At 45.4% G+C, this 21,234-nt stretch overlaps 1 protein-coding gene across 1 annotated transcript in view; it reads right to left on the bottom strand.

Annotated features, from left to right (window-relative positions):
* Positions 1-2,839: 2,839 nt before the first annotated feature.
* LOC118772081 (solute carrier organic anion transporter family member 1C1-like) overlaps positions 2,840-21,234 on the bottom strand; it is a 20,155-nt gene continuing 1,760 nt past the window's right edge. Inside the window, exons 2-15 of the mRNA XM_036520333.1 lie at positions 19,134-19,294; positions 12,058-12,199; positions 9,997-10,129; positions 8,965-9,086; positions 8,002-8,148; positions 7,656-7,754; positions 7,238-7,486; positions 6,598-6,762; positions 5,592-5,787; positions 4,647-4,812; positions 4,106-4,293; positions 3,849-3,913; positions 3,419-3,536; positions 2,840-3,162 (exon numbers count right to left, since the gene is read on the bottom strand). Coding sequence (XP_036376226.1) covers positions 2,928-3,162; positions 3,419-3,536; positions 3,849-3,913; positions 4,106-4,293; positions 4,647-4,812; positions 5,592-5,787; positions 6,598-6,762; positions 7,238-7,486; positions 7,656-7,754; positions 8,002-8,148; positions 8,965-9,086; positions 9,997-10,129; positions 12,058-12,199; positions 19,134-19,280 — 2,172 coding nt within the window. The 5' untranslated portion in view covers positions 19,281-19,294 and the 3' untranslated portion in view covers positions 2,840-2,927. The remainder of the gene's footprint in view (positions 3,163-3,418; positions 3,537-3,848; positions 3,914-4,105; positions 4,294-4,646; positions 4,813-5,591; positions 5,788-6,597; positions 6,763-7,237; positions 7,487-7,655; positions 7,755-8,001; positions 8,149-8,964; positions 9,087-9,996; positions 10,130-12,057; positions 12,200-19,133; positions 19,295-21,234) is intronic.

The following is a 21,234-nucleotide window of genomic DNA, read 5'->3' as shown; positions in this document are numbered from 1 at the left end:
TTCATCCTATGGATCTGTCATCCTATTCATCAGCCCCTTCTTGGTCTTGCTACACCCTCAACTCTCTGCCACCCTCTAAGTCCTGCGCTGGCCTCAGCTCTCTGCTGCCCTCTGCCCCCTGTTACAGCCTCAGCGCTTTACTGCTCTCTCGCTCCTGCTATGTCCTCAGCTCTCTGCTGCCCTCTGCCCCCTGTTACAACCTCAGCACTCTACTGCTCTCTATTGGCCTCTAGCTCCTGTTACAACCTGAGCCCTCTGCTGCCCTCTGCTGCCTGTTTGGGAGCCTCCTTTGGCTATCAAAAGTAACGAGAAGGCTCTTACGGGGTTTGAACCCAGGACCTGTTGCTTTGTAGTCTGGCATTCTGTCTCTGCACCACCTGAGAGACACATAGAGTGCAGCGTTCTGCTAGCCTTCTTATACATGTCTACATCTAGTATGTTTAAGGTAAAGTAACTATCTACTGCCCTCTATCTCCTGCTGTTTCCTCAGCTCTCTACTGCCCACGACCTCCTTATCACTGTGCCACTCAAACATGAGCAGACCAGGACCTTGATTCTTCTGCTACTTAATGGTGAGAGACCTCACAACATAGCAGAATATGAAAAAGTTAAAGGAAGATTTGAACCAAGAACCATTGAGGTTGTAAGCTAAAAGTTAGTCTGTGCATGCACCACAAGAGGTCTGAAGCCTTATGTGTGCTGTTCCTGTACTACATCATTAGCCAAAACAATGGCATCTTCTGTAAAAAATCAATTAAGTTATTTTTATTTCAAGAAATATTTCAAGAATGCGTGCCGCGCAGCGCATTGCATGTGGGGCCGGAGGAAGGTCTGTGACCTCGCTCCCGTGAGGTTGCAGGTTCGCTTTCGCTTTTCATTTTGGCCCCACATGCAATGCGTAGCGTGCCGCGCAGCAAAACCCCAGCCGGCCGGCGCGGCCCGCTTCATAACCCCCTGCTTCCGCCCCCAAGGTCCCGTGCCGCTGCCGGCCGGATTTGAACCTGCGACCTCACGGGAGTGACGCGCAGATCTTCCTCCAACGCCACCGACACCAGGGCGCTCCACAGCTTTTTTTTTTGCGCACTTGCTGCTCATCTGTCCTTGTTTCCACTGATCCTATCAATTTCTTTTATACATGGTAAATGATACAGAATGCCAAACTGCCAAACAACAGGTCCTGGGTTCAATCAAAATAAAATTGAAGTTTCGTCTTGGAACTGAACTGTGGACCTACTGGGGTAGCGCTAATTCAATGAATTTACCACCGTGCCACTCAAAGCACACCACCACCTAGATACTTAATGGTGACATACTTCAAAATAAAGCACAAAATGACAAAGGAAGACTTGAACAAGCAACTTCTGAGATTGCAAGCTGAAGCTCAGCCAACACACCACAGCAGTTCCAAGTTCATTGCGTTTCTGTGCCTCTTCTATAACATCAGCCTAACAATGGCACCTTCTGAAAAAAAAATACATCTGAAGGAGTTTCTGTTTTTGATCATGTAGCGGTACTTTGTGACACCACAGGGTGGCACTATTTTGTGCCCACCCATTGAAAAGAGTTAATTAAAGAGCTAATTAAAGTGCAGTGTAATTGCAAAGCCGACACATTTCATAAAGTAAAATGCACTTACTTGTATCCTAAAACAGAATAAGGGATACAAGGGATACCAATCAGAAATTTAGACTGGCAATGTCTTAAGGGCAAGAGAATACATACAAAAATATATAAAAACAGAGAGGATAAATATAAAATACAGCTTATAAAATAAATGTAAAATATAAAAATATGTTTCTACAGCAACGGACATCCTCTAAATATTGATATTTTAGACAAGAATCAAAGATGAACTCGGATCCCATACAAAAATATCGCATACGATTTCTCACAGTAAGTGTCCCAATAAACCAGCCAAATTAATTCTGCAGATACCAGTTACTGCTCGTCTTAAAGGCCATTTTTCTAAGTGAAGAACTAAAACGAGGGGACCAAAGTTTCCACCTCTTTGATTTCAATATTACAGCCTGGCGAATGCAATACGTTCTCACAACAGCAGCAGCTGCAGAGGCAGCAGGGGGGTTTGGAATGTGGCTCTGCCTCTTCAGACTTTACATCCAAGGAGCGTTCAGCTAAGCAGACGTTCGCTTGCAAATTCGTCCTTCCCCAGCTGACCATGCACTGCCCCCAGGTTCCTGCAGACTCAAATTGACCCACTGTGTGACCGACTGAGGTCCAGCAGCGGCAGTGTGCATATGGACACGTGGACTAGGTAACTAGCCACTCTTTGTGCCATTAGTCTGGCTGCTCCCTGACAGTAAGGTAAAGTAGCTCAGCGTGTCCAATTACAACTGTCTGACAGTAATTCTTCAGCTACCAGCGTATAGTTACCCGCCCCTATGTTTGTGTTCATTATAAAGTCAAACTGATTTCACTCCCCCGTTTAAAGGTAAGTTTGCTGTGAATGTTAGCGTAGCTGAACGCACCTCAAGGCCCAACAGGAAACAGGAAACAGGTATAGCTCACTGACAAGACTGCACCAAAAATGGCAGCAAGTTGTGCATTTTCTTATAAAAACACAGACGTTATCACAACAGACTACTGCTGAGGTAAAACCTGAATTTTGTACATTTAACCATTTGAAATAACAATTCTTGTTCATAAAATTTAATACAAAATAAACAAAATGACACTTTTGCTACAAAAAAAGACTTCCATTTTTTTTGTAAAACACAGCATATACATTCAAGAAATATGAATTATTAAACACATCTTTCTTTTATTTCACATAATCTACAAAAGTAGGCTGAGTACAAATATATAAATTCCTGTTCTGTGAGTTGTATGGACATTTGACCTGGGTTTGTGTGCTTCAGTGGCACACGTAGGGACTTGGGGGGGGGGGGGGGGGCGGCGTGCTCTGAGGGTCACAGTCGCGTCTCCCTGTCTGGGTCTGGGTCACAGTCTGAGTTCTGGGCCAGTCTCTCGCAGTGCAGGGAGCTGGCCTCCTCCTTCCTCAGGGGCTCCACCTCCGAGCCCCCGTTGGCAGTCAGGGCCGTCCGCTCCTCCCGCTGGACGTGTCTTCGCAGCAGTAGGAAGCCGGGAACGCACAGGAAGAAGGAGAGGGTCCGTAAGCCCAGGGTCAGGCCCAGGTACGCTATCCTGAGAGGGAGGGAGAGGGACAGGGGGGGGTCAATGGCCTGACATTTCTGTGGGACAAAATAAAAGGCTGCATTAGTGCCCTGAAGTGTCTCAGAGTGAAAATTTTAGAGGTTTTGGGATACCTGTTGACTACAGGGGTTTGTGTTTCTGGGGTACCCATAAGCTATGGAGTACAGTGTTTCTGGGGTACCTGTAGACTGTGGGGGACAGTGTTTTTGGGATGCCCGCGGACTGTGGGGGACTGTTTTTGGGGTACCTGTAGGCCTTGGTGTTGTAGATCCTGCAGGCTCCTCTCCCTCCGCACCTCTTGTGTCCCCACTTCAGGCACGTGGTATCGATGATGGCACCGAAGTATATGGGGGCGGGGATTCCCGCTGTGTCAGCATAAGGCAGAGGGAAAACAGTCAGTTATGGGAAAGAGGCGATCGATGGTGCCACAATACCAGGGTGGGCCTCATGCATGGTGTTCACCCCCAGGCTAAACTGCCCGTTTAGCCTTTGCTTCTTTGATTTAATCACATCTCCCCTAGCCGAGAGTATTTTTGCGAATGCTTACTGGCCTTTTGTTGGTTTTCATAAAGCGTCATTTTAGGAGGACAGTAGCGGGCCTCAGTAGTTTGATAGACTCTGATACTGATGTCAACCACTCATGTAATGTGAACATCATCAATTTTGACTGAACTCACCAAGGGTTCGAGTGGCCAAAGTATGCAGTCCCAGTGCTAGGGACTTGAGCTCTGGCTTTATGCACCTGCACAGGAAACACAATGACCATTACATATGCACCGTATGCTGGTATGCACTGTGCTGTATGTAAAAACACATAAAACGCAAACAGTTATGCTCGTGTCAATTATGGTTATAATGGTTAAGAGGTTAATAGTATTCATGCACTGAAAAACAGAAGGGAATCAATGTCTTTCTCACACATGTGAACTCTGACCTGATGAGCAGCATGTAGCCTGGCGTCCCGCCCAGTGACATGACGAAGGAGCTGATGACAGACAGGGCCAGGAAGTAGGGGAAGACCCGTTTACACCCCTCCCTGTCCTGGCAGTGACCCAGCGTGGCTGTAAGGTTCCCCAGCCCCAAGCTTGCTGTTGCCGCCATGCAGCTGCAGCGATTAAACACCTGGGGGCGCAGGTGAGAGCAGAGTCACAGAGTACACTACACCGCGCTACACTCAGGAAGAGTAAAGTACGCCGTACTTGATATGGTGCTGCAATCACACTACACAGTGAAACTACAGAAACTCGGAAATCAGAAACTCAGAATCCAGTTAGCCATTCAAATTTGTCCATTATATCAGGCAGTCTGCAATTCACAATAAAAACAGCCACGCTGACTTAAAATTCATCCAAAGCTAAAAGTAAACATAGGATCAAGTGTTCAAATGTTAATGAAAGGTGCAGGCTTTTTCATTGTTCATTCAAACAGTGAGTCTCCTTTTCTCTGTCTCTCTCTTTCCTGTCTGTCTGTCTCACCGTGTTTTTCCCTGAGCCGCTGTTGGACTGGCAGCCTGCGAGACAGGGTGAGATGTACGTTATGCCATTCTCTCCACAGACAGGGTCCCAGTCCTTTCCTGAACACAGGCAGCCCATGTTGCAGTCTGCAAACAGCGACCTCTCATGGTAAGATATTCCATCCACTCTTTTTGCGTGCATATATACAAAGAAGGAGACAACACATGGGTAATTAGTTACTAAGGTCTACAAGATACGTTACCATCAATGTAAACCAAGTATAAAACAAAATGGATGAGCAATCCGGTCAATGCCACTAATGTAAATATATGCACATGGAAATATGTCATAATTCTATGTCTAGGTAATACACCCAATCCATCATTTTACCACTAGAGGGCACCAAAGGCCAGTGATCAAAACCTCATCCATTCACTAAACTACTCTGATATTTGCTATGTATATACAATGCCAGTTAAAAGGTTGGACACACCTACTCATAGAAGGATTTTTGTCTATTTTTACTATTTTCACCACTTTAAAATAATAGTGAAGACATTAAAACTATGAAATAACACAATGAAAATTATGCAGTGACTAAAAACATATTAAACAAATCAAAACATCTTATCTAAAATCTTATATTTTAGATTCTTCAAAGTAGTCAAAAATATTAAAAAAAAATTTTTTTAGGAAAGACATTCATACATAAGCATCAATGTCACTATTAATGTCACTTTAAGCTTAAGGCTTTAGATCAAAACGTCTCTGAATGCACGTTTCCCATTAACTTAATCAGATTTGTCCAAACCTTTGACTGGTACTGCAGGTATGACCAGGAAGAATTACTGATCCCTGATGTGCAGAGCCATGGACTGTTATCCAGCCTTGCTTTTGTTTTGGAAAAACGCCCAGCAATGTAAAAGCAGACGGACGGAGGTGGACGTGTCCTCGGTGCAGACGTACCCCTGGTAGGACACCGTGATCCCAGCCACCCTGGCGTTCTCGCACCCCATCATCAGGAAGGACAGGGACAGGAAGTAGCCCACCAGGGACGTCCCGAAGGCCAGCTTGGCCGCCCCCATCACACTCAGCTTGAACCTCTTCATGGCCACGCCCCCGAGGAACATGCCCAGGGCGACGGCAGGGATGTTGATGACGCCTGTGATGGAAACACCTGTTCAGCGGAACACGCAGCTGAAAACTCGCAGGGGGGGGTCCCGTGGATCAAAGACACGGACTTCCTCATTTACATCAAAGTCACGGGAGACGAGACGCATGGAAAAACATCTTTTGATGGCTTTGAGAGGCATTGTGTTTCCACCCCCCCCCCCACTTCTCCCCAAGGGAAAAACCATTCAATCTTTTCATCTATTAAACATCAATAAGCAATTTCAGTGGCTGGGATGCACGGCAGTGATATTAATGCTGCTTATTGTTACAATCTCTTTCAAATACAGAGGTTGTCCTGCACCAGTCTCACATTAAGGAAGGGGAGGGGGCAGTTTTATAACCCACTCACACAGTCTCAAAACACACAGCTCCAGTGAAGGGCAGAACTCAGCCCATTTACTGCACCTTCCAGCCAAAGCATCTCATTCATAAACTGTACCCTCCACAATCAGAGCCAAGTGCACTCACATCTTGCATTAAATGTAGTATTGCAATGTGTTGTGGATTCTGTGATCCAGTGACTGATGTATGGTAGTATACTTGGTTTCCCTTGTCTCGTCAGGTTGCACAAGTTAGCTTGTGGTAGGGCTTGAATAGTGTTATGCTCACATTCACTGATCTGGAAGTGTTGCTAGCCTGGTCTGACACTGTTGCTCATTCAACTTGAATGGGTACACTTCTGTTCTTTCGTGCTGGAAGTCGCTCTGGATAATTAATGTAATGTAATGCAATGTGATCTTCATTTAACCGCATAAAGCTGCTCTTCCTGACTGAGGAGGATGAGCGTGAGGTAACACACCCATGAGGAAGTTGGCTTTGGAGGCCGACTGTCCGTAGTGCTGCTCGATGTACTTGGGTTTGTACGTGACCATGCCGATCAGGGAGTTGAACTGGATGATGGTCACGCAGAGGTAGATGAAGTACACAGGGTTTCCCAGCAGGCTCCTCAAAGATGGCAGGAATTCTGGCAGGAGGAGCCATTATTTCTATTAGCACCAATCACTGCTATTACAGTAAATTATCATAAAGGCTACAGAACATGCAGTACACTATGCGAATCTCCACTGTATAAACGGTACAGCTTTAACCCAGTGATGCTACAGTAATGTCAAGTCTTGGAAATGTATTTATTCATCTCCGTTTTTGCTACAGTGCCTCAATGCATTTGCCTCCATTAATTATAATGGAATATAATATGATATTAATGCAGCGATGTAGCAATTTACTGTCCAATATTTCAATGTAATCATTTCTGGCAGGGTTCGTATCCACTGAGCATGCATTGTTCTGTGCAAGCGTGTTATTATTTTTTCTATTAATACAAAACGACAGGTAGCGTGAAATGGTGCCAGGTGGGTTCTCTGCGCGTGTTTACAGTCGCTGAGCTGGAAGGAAGGGGAGGCGCAGGGAGGCACAGGAAGGCGTATGGAGGCGTTTACCTTTGGCCATCTCCACGATGCTGGTGGCCTCCTCCGGCCGGTACTTGTGGCCCACGTGCGGGGCGTCCTTGATGAAGCCGGACTCCTCTGGGGAGCGCTGAGTGTCGCACTGCGTCACCGGCACCGGCAGCGATTTGGGCAGGAACCAGAAAGGGACAGCGGAGAGGAGGGTGATGATGCCGGCGATGATGTACCCCAGCCACCAGGCACCAACCCAGCGAGCATCGCCCGGAGTGATGGTCACAGTGTCTGCAAGGGACACACAGCAAAGCATGCTGGGAACAGAGGAGGACCGTTGTGGTTGCTCTGGTTGTTCTGTTGAGCTGGTCTGGTTTTCAAAGGCTGATCACCAAACTTAAATTTCTTCCTCGAACAGGTAATGGTTAGGTGGCCAGACTACCAGGAGTATTTGACTCACCCATGTCTACAAATCCAATATCCACATAGATTTTGGCACACAAGGATCCCAGTAAGTAGCCAAACACCGGACCAATGATGGATATTGTCTGAACACAACCTAAATCACAACATAAAAGATAGGGTGAGCTTTTTGGTCTGCATGGTAGGTATAATCCAGAGAGACGGCCTCAATGATTCTGCAAAAGCCAATACAAAGCTAGATTTCTCCAGATATTCAGAAACAAGTTATTCTTCTGTAATGCACATCATCAGTGATATCCTGTGTCCATCTACTCACAACATTTGCTGGTAATGATGCTATTTATAGTAGGATTATTTGTTTTATGTGGCCAAGAGTGTATTACCAATGTAGAAGGCTGCATTGTCCTCTTGAGCAAAATCATCAATATATGATATTCCCAGCGGCTGGACAGGAGTTTCACCGATTCCACGCAAAACGTTTCCCAGGAAGAGATAAAACCACATGGAGAGACTGGACTCTCGCTCACACCCTGCCAAAAAGGAAACAAAGAGCATCGCTATGAATGTCAAAAAGACGTGACAGAAACATTCCCTCAATTTTCTGCTGCCGCGTTTTCATTCGATGAGAAACTCCTCTGACATTTGACAACAGTCGATCCACTGTGGTTATGATTAGCACTGCTCTTGTGAAAAAAATGTGCCTTTTGAAAAAAGGACTCTGCGCTTGGTTTGGACTGGAAAAGAGGATGCCCACAAAACGAGCCTGGTCTTTTAAGAATCTGCCAAAAGAAGGAATTCACGCACAGTCCTTACCCTCAAAACCTGTCTGAGACACACTCATCACCCAACTTAACATCTGCTCTGCTCACTTTCGCGTAGGAAAAAGAACATTTTCCAGAAGTAGAATTTAAACACTGCTCATGTGGGCTACCATGAATAACTGTGCTGTGTACACTTCCAATCAAATGAGACTGCAGCTGTTTCTGAGGTGTAGATCGGGCCGTCTTTCATCTGCTTCGCTTAAAGGCTTAATCAGGATAAAGCCAATGCAGTACCAACACGGATTTGTGGTCAGCCGCTGTATTTCCCATGGCTTTATTCACACTGAATGTCATTTCTACAATCACTAGCTGTAGGAGCTTTGATTTGTGCTGAGTTAAGAATGTATTGTATTACACTTGTCTGATTCACGTATCATATTATTCTGTTACTTTCAGTGGACACTGATGTCATGCTGAGGAAAGTACTGGAGGAGAGGCCAGTTAAATTACTTCAATGAAATGAATGGCAAAGCTCTACAACGGCTCTCGTCCCCTCAGCAGAGCGATGTGGGCGTGGCCTCTTACCTGCACCGGGTGTGCTGGAGGCCACGTCACCTGCAGGCAGAGGGTCAGGTGAGCTTGCTGGACATGGAGAGAGGTTATTGGTTGAGTTCACTGAAGATCTAATTGACGTTTCGAACTTATAGCTGCGTACAAAACACCAATGTGACTGTTTAGCAGGGGAGGAAAAAAGCATCGCGTACCATTAGATCACCACACAGAACAATTCAAATAAACAGCATCAGCATAACACCAGAGCAGACTGGCACCACCCTCAAAGTTTAGCTCAGTGTTTCACTATAGCCAGTCATTCATACTTCCACATTTACACTAGTCTTTAATGTCTGGAGTCAACGCTCATCAGTCATGTCTCTCTATCAAAATAAAATACTTCATATTGATACTGCATCCTGATGGTGCTTTTGCAAAACAAACCAATCTCAGTATAATCCAATAGAGCACTCAACATTAACTTAAAGACAGTGAAATGTATTTCTTTTGATACACATTATTTTTACATAGGTATTTCTACTACATGATTTACGTAACTTCAACAGGATAATGACTTTAAAGGTAAGGCTAATAAAACAGCTATGATAGAAACTCACTCATTACTAATGGGAATGTCTGAGACAAACCAATACACTGCATGTAAAATATCAGTTTATATGTATGCACCGCTTATAGGAATCATTCACCTTACAAAGAGAAGTGATTTCAAAGTCAAAAAGTCAAAGTTTTTTATTTGTCACATGCCAAGGGACAATGTACAGTAAGCAGTGAAATGATGGGGTAAGCAGTGAAACGATTTTTAAAAATGAAATAATAACACCAGTCATCATCAAATCTGCTATGACATCTGAGTAATGCGCTTTGCAAACAACAGCCAGAAACATCATTTAACTTCAAAACTGGCCCCCTAATCAACAATAACAAGGCAAAAAAACACAGACGGGGACTATTCAATAGGGACTGCTGGCTAGCATCTGTTCAGACCACCTCCATTTGCCCTGCTTAACGGGAGAAACGCCGGCGTTTCTCCGAGCCGCTACGTACCGTCCGATGATGAAGTGAGGCATGGCCATGAGGATGGTCCCGAGAGACATGAGGAGGCAGCCGATGGCGATGATCTTCGGCCTGTGCAGCTTCGCCCCGAAGTAGCTGACGAACGCTATGACCAGCAGGTTACCTGAGGGACAGGCAGGAGAGAGGAGCTGAGAGCATCAGAGAGAGAAGCACACGCGTCGCTAATGGACTGTTCCTCGGTGCCACGTCTTTCATAGCATGTTCTAACGGATCTCTCTCATGCTCAATGCATCTGCTGTCACAGAATATTCTCCTAGGTTCCATGTGCCTGCTGCCACAGATACTCTAATGGATCTCTCCTAGGCTCCGTGCGTCTGCAATCACAGCATGGCTGTGCTGCTTGTAGAGGTTGCTGCCAGGCACTCTCTTCTCTGAGACATTCTGCCTGCAGTTTAGCCCTGCGCTCAGTGAGACTGTTACAGGCTGCTCTGTACCAATGCCCCCCCTCTTTTTCTCTTCCTGCTGCTTCTGTGACCCAGATACAATGCATCTTGTCATTAAGGCCGCACCAGGTAAGAGTGTCTCGCAGATAAATAAATAAGGGATACGATCTGTAGAGCTACGGGAAAGCGGATTCGGCCTGGGAGTGTGGGGTGTGAACGCCCTGCCTCACTGCAGCAGGAGTCTCAGGCATGGCTGCTGGATGGAGGAGGCGCTGTGGGTTTCCGTGGGCGCCGCCTGTCATCATACCTGCCTCACTGACCCAGTTCGCCTGCGCGGCTGGGCACGCACAGCCGTTCCTCAGGGAAATGAGGTTCTACGCGGAGCCGCTCGGCTGGAAGCGCGGAGCCGTGAGGATCGGGGTAGGGGGTGGGGGGGCAGGCCAGGCCTCTTTGTGCGGAGCACGCTCCTCTGTCACGGCCGAACGCTCTCCGATAACAAAAACCTGGAGGGTCTGCAATGATGCAAGCGGCGTCTGAAGGCCCCTGAAGCCGGCGAAGCCGGGGCAGGGGGCGAGGGGGGCGCTCTGGGATCGCTGCGTCATCTTGTCCGCCCGGCGGATGAATGGCTGACGCGCCTGAAACGGGGTCAACCACGCCGGTCGTTACGCCAATCCCCGATTCCGTAGGGACTGCTGCTCGGTTGCCATGGAAACAGCAGCCATAGAGAGAGGGTGTGAAACCCTCCTTGGGTGTTTATCCCAGGGAAAAATGAAAACGGATTGATATCCGATTTTGCGATGTGGTTCCTGCACTCCATGAGGAAGGTGACGTGCCAGACCAATCAGTGTCACTAATGCTTGCCTTTGGCCAATGAAAATGAGTGATACTGTGTGCCCTCTGTCCTGTGGCTAGTTCAGTTGCATATGCCTGATGTGTACACAAATGACATTCTGGCTAGAGCGAAGTGTGAATTTAGTTGAGCAAACAAACAAAAACTTACAAATCTGGTGCTAATGGAGGTTTCTTTCATTATTAAGAGATGTTTGGAATATCTAGAATAGAATTATATTATTTGTATATAATTAGCATCAATACGTGAGCTATAACCCAGCCTTTGCCCAAGGTGGGTTATAACTCACATATTCCATTATCCATTTATACAGATATTTACTGGAAAAATAACAAACACCTTTCTCTTGAGCATAGCAGCACTGACACATCAGGATTCAAACCTGAAACTGTCAAATTACCTCCCAAAGCACTTAATCCCACTAGCACTCAATTCAACAGGCTCTGCACATGGTAACAGACTGTGGAAATTCTGATCCCATGTAGGCCTAAATGCAAATTCAGCCCCGATATTCATATATTCTACAATACGCTTGCGATATGAAATTCAATGAAACCTCAAAGAAGGAGCCCACATTTGTACTGTACCTGGCCGCAAGTTAAAACTACTTCTTCACCAAGCTCATTACAGATCGCATAGACCAGAGGTAAGTCTGTTTCTCTGGAGTCTGGAGAGCACATCTGTAGCCTTTCAGAACCACGCTGCATTCAATAATGATTAAAAAATGGAGACTGCAGTGACACCAGCACAAAGGGCACTTACCGATTTCACTTACCAACACCCACAAAGGGCACTTACCGATTTCAAAGCTTCCGTCAATAACTCCTATTAAGTAGCTAGGAATATCAAAGCGCCTCTCCAGCTGGGTGATTGTGCTTTTCATATAGCTCCCAGATAAAGCCTTGGCAAAGTAGGCAAAGGACAAGGCTGCCAGGAACATCTACAGAGAGACAGAATGAGAGGGGGGAGAGAGGAAGAGATTTCTTTATTGAAAAGCCAGGTTTTTTTATTCTCATAAACCATCTCACCATCCAGCTTCGCTTTCCCTTCCGTTTGGGTCCGGCAGCACAGAAATACAGCCCTCCTTTCCGCGTCTAATCCGCGCGGAGACGGCTGAAGCGCCGGAGTCTGACAGGGTGGAGGAGAGGGCAGGCTGCGTGCGGAGACGAGCATTCAGACGTGACTGGGGAGCCCCTTTCCCGCGGCCCGCGCGGGCTACAGAGAGCAGCTGTGTCAGGATTAGGATGGCAGACGCAATCAGACGCTTATGGCCAGTGACTCAGGCCTGGTAATTGGAAACAGGTGAGCCGCAGTGTCTGTCTGGGGCTTTCTTTGTTGGGGATGAAAATAAAGGATGAGGTGGAGGCGGTGGGAACCACAGCAGCATTTAGCCGCTCTCTCTGAAAGTTAACTGCAGTGCAGAGAGACACACAAGCATGTGTGGACCACTGCATATGTGCATTTCTCCTTACTGATTTCTCACCATTTTTTCATTAACAACTGTAGAAATACTCTCTTCTTGGAACTAATTTCCAAATAGTAAGTGCTAAATCAGTGCGGGTGATTCCTCATGTTTTGCTCAGATGTGTTTCCGTTTTAAAAACCTGCCCAGTGGTATATTTGCGGGGATTAAACGAGGAAAGAAAGCATGGAGTTAAGCATGTTTGAAATCAATAGCAGAGGTATCAGAAGCAGAGCTGAACCTCACGGTATGAGAATTACTCTGCCCTCACAGGTCTTCCTTCTTCACATTGTGTCTGTCAGAAACCCGGCAGGGATGGGGGTGGGCTGCCTTCCGGCGGGGCTGGGATTTGTCATGTCTCACCTGCGCAGATTCTCTCCGGGTGGCTGAGCACTGCCGGGGTAGAGGCTCACAGAGATGTATGATGTGGACGCACACATCCTGTCTACACGGTGTACGCGTGCATTGATATTCCCCTCAGTGCTTCTGCTACTTGAAGGCTTCGAACCCTGGCGCTGCGGGCTGGGCCGCCGCAGGACGCCCAGGCACGTTGGAGTTTGAGGTGGAGGAGCGGCCCCCCGGTCCTCCCCGCTCTGGCATGCCCGTGCCCAGATCACGCCCCCCCCCCAAGGCACTCCGCCTCAGAGGAACGCGATGGCACGCTTCTGAGAGGAGGCTTAGCTTAGCGCAGCCTCCTCGGCACGAGCAGGGTCGTAAATACAGCGAGCTGCAGAGAGGGGCTCGCTCCGAGCCCGGCACAGCTCGCTCAGCTCGTGCTGGGAGAGTGGTGCATCATGGGTAATCGGCAACACCACGATCTCATTGGATACATTACACAAGGTATTTTTAGATGTTCAGCGGAGACAATATTTACGGCCAACGCACATAAACAACCAAAAAGCCAGGGTGGTGTAAAGGGCAACCTCCCATGTACGCACCCTGTCAGGAGTAACAGGAGAGTGGGCTGGCTGACCTTTGACCCCACCGGCACGACAGGCTGCAGCTTCTGGCTACGAACGCCTTTGGAAGGCAGAAGGCCATTGCCGTGGGAACTCCATCAGGATGACATCAATGCTAATACATCACAGTCTTTTTAAATGCTGTGAATTGGGAATGCAGAGGCTACTGCTGCGAGAAATTCACTCCTCACACTGTGGAATATGTCAATTCAGTGCCTGATGGTGCTTCTGGCGCCCCCTATTTACTTGGCAAGTGGTGCACATGTTGCCTCTGTTAATCCCGGTTCTTCATTGCATGTCTCTGTCACAAGGCTCTGAGCAGTGCCTTAGCCATCATTCAACATCAGGCCTCAGCATCCAACAAACACATTGATGAGAGGCTCTTAGGAATTAGTGACCAAGGGGGGATGGGGAGGGGGGGGGGGGGTGGCTGCTATGGGCCAGACATGCCCCCCCCCCCCCAACGTACCATCCGCTCCCACCCAAAAAACAATCTGGTTCCTCTACGCGCTTCCATCTGAGCGGTCGGCCACAGCAGGCTGAGAATAAAAGCCTTGTTTATACAAACAGTTTCAGTAAAACTCGTGCTTTTAAAAGAGGTCACGGAGCAGCGCTGGCGCTCCCTCACACAGCGCGCATTGTTTCCCATAGACCCGGCCTTTCTCGCCTCCGTGCCGTTTATTTACCCTGCTCAAGGTGATTGTCTCGCTCTCCCTAAAAACTACAAACACGCTCCATCAAAAGCCGCACGCCGTAAACACGAACCCTATCGAGAGAAGTCCACAAAGAGGGGTCTGAAGAACACAAGGGGCGCATTTGAAGAAAGTACAGAAAGTACAGTTGCCTAAAGTCTAGCGTTACATCATAAGTAACACGGGCAAAAAGCAACAGGGAGCTGCATGGCTCGAAAAAACATTGACAAGCCTTCTTTTAAAAATGTGGCATTCATAACACTGCTCCTGGTGAATGACTAGAGTGAGCAGGGTAGTGGGATACTAGTAGCTGAACTGCTCTCCCTGTTGCGAGGTTATTAGGTTTTGACAGCTGAATGACATGGTGCTTCTGACCACAGAACCAGTAGCGGGACATCCAATAGGAGCCCAGGACTCTTCCAGCCCCTCCCCCGAGAGCCCCCGAACGGGAGACACTTAATTCAGAAATTGGAAGCAGATGACAGTCTTGTCTCTGAAGTGAGCTGAGACATCAGCTGAGAAGAAGGGAAGAGAAGAAAGTAGAGTTTTTTTTTTCCTCCGTTTCCTTTAAAAAGCAGGATTTCTCTCTTCTGGTCTGTGTGTGTGTGTGTGTGTGTGTGTGTGTCTTGGGGGAGATAGCAGAGGAGGGCTATCCCTGCTGCGCACGTGGCAAAACTCTGAAACCCTAACTCCCCGTGACACTTTGTGCAGTGTCTGGGCCATGTACATAAAATAACAATGGCAAGGGTACATTTCACAGCCTAAGCCATCACCCATAAGCACAGCCACACTTTGGGGCTCTTTGGTCTACAGTAGAAAGGTCATATGGGCACCGTCCTGCTGTGAGGTTTCCACTGGCTTTGTGTATGCAGTAAAGAGTAACATGATAGCTTTGGCGCTAATGCTCATGTGAACCATATTGTTCTCTACCCGCCACTGACAGGGAAACACAGCGAAAAGATATTAACGACCACCGCGGTGAAACTGTATATCGGATCTGTATTTTTCGCTGAACGGCTGTTCTATCTGTCAGCCTCTGCTGTGATTTAGGGCTGGGTGCGAAGCCTCCAGCCTGCCCTTAAAGTGACAACGCAAGGTGACAAATCCGCCAATCAAGGCAACCCAGAGAGACTTGTTTCGTTTGGGCAACGCTGCCTTTTAGCTTCGAGAAGCTGCGTGTATCATACGCACACCCCAAAAGCAGAATCCAGTGAGATATCTATTTCCTCTTGGAAAGGCCAGTACAGGGAGACACTCTCATCTGACAGAAACCTTTTCCCTTAAAGTTCATTCATCAGCTTGAAAAATAGCTTCAGTTGTAATGATACAGTGAGATGACGTGAATGTTTAAAGTTAAAGGCATCATATTGAATGGCTGTGGATGTTTAAAGGTGATGAGAAAGTAGGATGTGGGTAGTAACTGGGAACACATAGGCTGTGCTTCTTCAAAGGAAAATTCATACAGTGACATTTAAAACCAGGGTGACACAAGTTGTGAATTTTTCTTTCCAGACTATGGTGAAGTGATCTTTTCAAGTGAAGTGGCACCAGCAAGCTTAAATTATGAAAACAACAGCCTTACACTAAATCAAATCCTACCAAGCATACTGTAAGCGTGTGCTGTAAATGTACGCTCTAAACATGCACTCTGAACTTGAGCCCGGAGCCCTGGGCCTTTCTCTTCAAACAGCTCGGAGGCTGGATCCAAAGAAGAACTCGCACAGAGTGAAAAACAACCATTTTCGTCAAGTATGATCTACCCATTCTTGTCCGCATTACCTTATGCTGGACCAATAATACACCTGAATTTTCATACATTGGCATAGCTGGCTATTACTTGAAGAAGCTCAGGTAAAGTAGCTTGCTGAAAGATACAAGGAAAAGGCTCCATATGGGAATAAAACTTAAAGCTCTCTGGTTACAAGTCCATCATGTCACACTGGCTGTTATACTGTCTGCCCAGAAGTCATACCCAGCCAAACTATGATTGGCTAGCACTTTAGGCAGCACAGACACAGTGCTAATCTTCCTTTCACTGGCCACTGCTGGGGCTTAAGTTACAAATTCATCCCTTTGTCTCCTCTATTCATACATTTGGTTAGATCTTCTCTGCAGAGAGCTCATTGCACTTTCCAGCAGGGATAGGTTTCCAGTGAACTTTACAATGCACCCCTCACGTTCTGTGGGAAAACGGCACATCAGTGCCCACATTACGTGGACCCACACAATAAAGAAGGGGAAAAAAAAGAGAAAAAAATCATAAAGAATTCACTTTATGTCGAAAACAGAAAGACCCATACTGCGTGATTTATTACAGGATTACTCAACAGAAACATAACTGTGCTAATCCACACCTAGCAAGATCGAAAATTCCTCAAAATAGTTTCAGGTTTTTTTTTTTTCCTGCCTGGACTAATAATGTTCTATTAAGTAGCTTTGCTCATTAATGTCTACTGCAGGCTAATTCCACAGCGAGAACAGCTCCTCTGTTCTGATTCTGATTCTGATGGGACCACAAACACCCATGTCAGCAATCTGAGCCAATGAAACTGTCCATGTGGAACTTAATTAGGCTATTTGAAGTTTTCTTATTTTCTCATGGCAGAGAAAGCTTATTTGTCTCTCCCAATGGCCATTTCTCAGAGGAAAGTCACAACACTTCTAATGAGAAGTGATTTAAAAAAAAAAAATGACTCAATGAGATTGTTACATGCAGCCACATCAACCCTGACTAAATTCAGCTGGGATGGTGTTTGGTCTTTTTCAGTTGCACAATTTCACAAGTCTTTTGTGTTAGAAGCAGAGAGACTAAACTGTGTTGCCTGCAATTCAGGTTTTACAACAGTAATATTTCACTGCGATTCACACGGATAGCGATCATTACAGGGGCTTCGCGTTTTACGATGTCCATGAGGCATATCTAAAATGAGGCACTTTCCTATTCCTTTCAAACTGCGGTAAGCTCCAATTTGGGGAAAAAAACCCTTCTCTTCTCAGCCATAATTCATCCTATGGCAGAGGTTGTTCTTAATGTGCTAGGCCTGCTCCTGCCTCAGGTACTGTTTCATTACTTGCGCTCACCTTTCTCTCAAAAGGAGCTGAGGGGGAGGCTGTCTCTGGGTTTCTTACCTCTGTAGGGGGGTGGGAGGAGGCTCATTATCCTGTGCCCTCTGACTAAAAGGGGGTCAAGACGCTTTAAGCATGATCAAAACATCCCCCATGATACATATTTTAAAAACCCATGGTTTATAAGCCATCTTCTACAATAGATATTTCAGGTAAGCTACTCCCATAATATTCATACAATGTGTTCTGTGAGACATATGATATACTACTGCTCTGAAATGCATAAAGCAATCATTCAATAACAATAAATGAAATCAAAACTCATTCTGGAAGCCAACACCTGAATAGCAATGAGATATTAAAATGAAATGCAAATAATTTGGAAAGTCCTGACTTTGTCCATCAAAATGACTAATGAGTTTAAACATTTTTTGCCAGAAAATTTACCAAAATTTGGTAAATGACAGGTAATTCTTGTTTAACAGAAACTCTGGTAGTATAAACCTTGCACTCCCCTGGCCGCAGGGTCAGGGTGTTATAAGCTAATAACCCCAGAGGAGTCGTATGTGCTAGTCATATACAGTGATTTTAAACATATTCTCTGTAAGTATGGCAGGAAGGAAACAGAATCTATGAGGTAGATGGTTGTGCTGGGAGCCATGCTAGCTCACACAGGCATATTCCACCCACAAAGCTGTGAGCTGGAAGGTAAGAGGGTAATGGAGTGACCCATGTGTTTTCTGGGGCTGGGTCCAGGTTTCGGAAATGTCAGAGGTTTGCACTGTGGGTTTGTGGATTGGCAGGTTTGGTCCACATTCATTGAATGAAATGGGATCGAATTATAACAATTCCCCCCCTCGACTGGAAGATGCAGCCCCAGAAATGGTCCTCCGTTTCATGGACTCCTGCACTGATGATAATTTACCACTAGAGGGCAAAAAAGGTAATTGAAGCATAGACAGTCCTTCATCAAGGCATGTTCAGTTCTTATCCATAAACATTGTTAGTGTATGTGGATTGCACATTCATTTCACCTAAAGTTAAAAACAGGGGGGATTTTAGTGAAATACATTCATAAAAAATCAAGACTCACAAGCTTACAGTCTACTGCTCAGTCTACAAATATCACCACAGGTCTACAAATTTATTAGAATGTAATAAGAAAGCTGTGCTTGTGTTCTAAAAAAGATTATGATTAAATAACTAAATTAAATAACTAAATAAGTTCCTAACTCATGGCAGCAAATATAAAAACATACATTTTTACAAAGTACATTTCTCTCTTATGTGTGGACCAAAAGGAATTGCACTGACTACATCCATCAAAGATCCAGCATTTTCAGTTTAGTTACACATTTAAATTACAAATTAACAAGAAGTGTGTCACCTCTGTATTAAAAATGCAGAGGAAGGCAAACAAAACTACCATTACTACTAAAATTATCATTATTTTCATTATGACAATTATGCCCGATCACAAACTAGAACTTAAATCAGCAATGTCATGGTAACATCACACAACATGTTACTTTAGTAGGAAACTAGCTCTACATCAATTTACAGCTGTGCGTTCCTGCAGTCAAGGCAATGCAAAAAATTGCCTTTTCAGGCCAAATGTTGTCATCTTACAAGATGTTGTTGCTGTTCTTGTGGTAACAGGAAATTGTATCATTTTGGACAAATCTGGCCCCATACCTTGAGCTTGGAGCAGCAGGACTGTGGACTCCTTGACGACGAGGGTCCGTCTCCTGGTGACCACCTCACCGTGGCGACCGGCTCCATCCTCCACTGAAAGATATCGTTTTCCTTGGGCGATGTTTCCAGAATGAGATTTCTTGGCATTGGTGTATGCACCCCTGTCAGATGATAATTGAGAAACGTGACTCTTATTATATCAAGTGTTGCTATCCTCTAGCAAACGAGCCAGAACTTAAAAAAGAATCTGATGGACAAATACTTAACTACATAAATTCCACTCTTGGAAAAAGACAAAAAGGCACGTGTTTCTAAAGCTTCAGCACAAATGACCTCTTTGTCCTTTTAAATATTGAGACAGCGTTTAAAGTGCAGATCACTTCGAGTCATTCTGATGATATGCAGATGACATGGTATTTTTATAGCAATTTCTCATGATCCATCCCTCGTTAGTCCTGCAATTACTGCGTCTTCTCATAGCTTCTCCTTTTGACACTCAGCTGATTGAATGATGGATTGTGGGTATAATCCATGTACTGTACTAATGTTCTATCAAGTGGGCGTGTTTGCACACATGTATTGGCAAGCTGTATTTGTACCTCATACCACAGAAACTAGGATAAAATCTGACCATATGGTATAACCATAAACTCTGATAGGACCTTGCATTGTATGACGCAGAGCGTTTTTATCTCTCGCAGGGAAGCGGATGCTGGAATGTGTTAAACGGGGAACGGAGCGACATGCACCGATTCCCCCTTCTCTCCACTGCAGTGGGTGTGGCCAGGTCTAACCTCCAGGTCACATGACACATTTGAGAGCTGTGGGATGAGGTCAGCTGACAGGCGGGTTCCACAACAACAACCAGCGACATAAAACACAACTAATCGCTTCAGTTCTCCATACCTCCACAGCTCAGTGTTATTGCGAAAAAAAGAAAGCTCACAGCAGATCTTAACATTTCCGCCCTTCTGTATCAGTCGAGAGCAACAAGAGGCTCCTTGTTATGAACAGAAGGACAGCTATGTGTGGTGCGGCACGGGACCACAAAGGCACTATAAAGAAAGGCAGCAAAAACACACCGCTTTATGGCCTGTTATGGTATCAAACGACCTTCACAGAGGCCATGCCCGGGCCAATGCATGCATGTGCCACTGAAGATGATTTAATACCTTTCAGGGTGCTGATACCAGCTATTAGAAATGACATTTTTCACATGAATGTGGCACATGAGTCATGTGAGGGTTTTCTCCAAGGATGATATGCTGCAAGGATGATAAAAGTAATCTTCTTTTTTTCAAATAAACTGATTTATGTGTTAATAAATACATTCGAAGACAGTCAGACTCAATACTCAATTTGCAATAATTCAAAAATGTTTGTCCAGGTAGAAGCATATGAGCACACAGACAAAAGCTTTTGCCTAATAATTGACTGCATTCATATTATATGTGGGAAACTATATGTGAAATATATGAAAATATATGTGGATACCACTGCATAATATGTACAGTATCATGGACAATTTTAATAGTAATACTTGTTAGTATTATTAAGTAATACTATAATTATTAATACTAAGTATTAATAAGAAATTCTAATTATTTTATAATGCTCTATTCATGTGTAAGCACCTGAGGTGGCAGACAAAAACACATAAGGGAAAAAAGTATTATTACAACAACATACCACGAGTAAAATATTAACAAAATGTAGCACAAAGAGAAGCATTTCTACAGACGTGGTATGTGAAGAGAGAAGAGAGAGAGAAGAAAGAAAGAAGCCTGAGAAAATGCAGGTTTATAAAGGTGAGTTTTAAGTGTATCTTAGTTTTAAGGTAGGTTTTTTTTAATGCAGATTGAGCATTTATTGGGAGACTGTTCTACAATGTTGGAGCAAACCATGCAAAAGCCTTTCACCCACTAAATGTAAAGGCAAACAGAGGAACAGGCTGTGAGCGAGAATCAGAGGACCGCTGGGAGAGGCAAGGGCTGTAGGGGTTAGTGGGTCACAGATATACGAAGGAGAAGACTTGTGACAAACACCGTTTTAAAAGCAATCTGAGATATTACAGGGAGCCATTTTATGGATTTTATGACGG

This window comes from Megalops cyprinoides, chromosome 25, assembly GCF_013368585.1.
Source record: "Megalops cyprinoides isolate fMegCyp1 chromosome 25, fMegCyp1.pri, whole genome shotgun sequence".
Lineage (NCBI taxonomy): Eukaryota > Metazoa > Chordata > Actinopteri > Elopiformes > Megalopidae > Megalops > Megalops cyprinoides.
The sequence above is the reverse complement of the archived record's forward strand: the minus strand, read 5'-3'. Positions and strand labels throughout refer to the sequence as shown.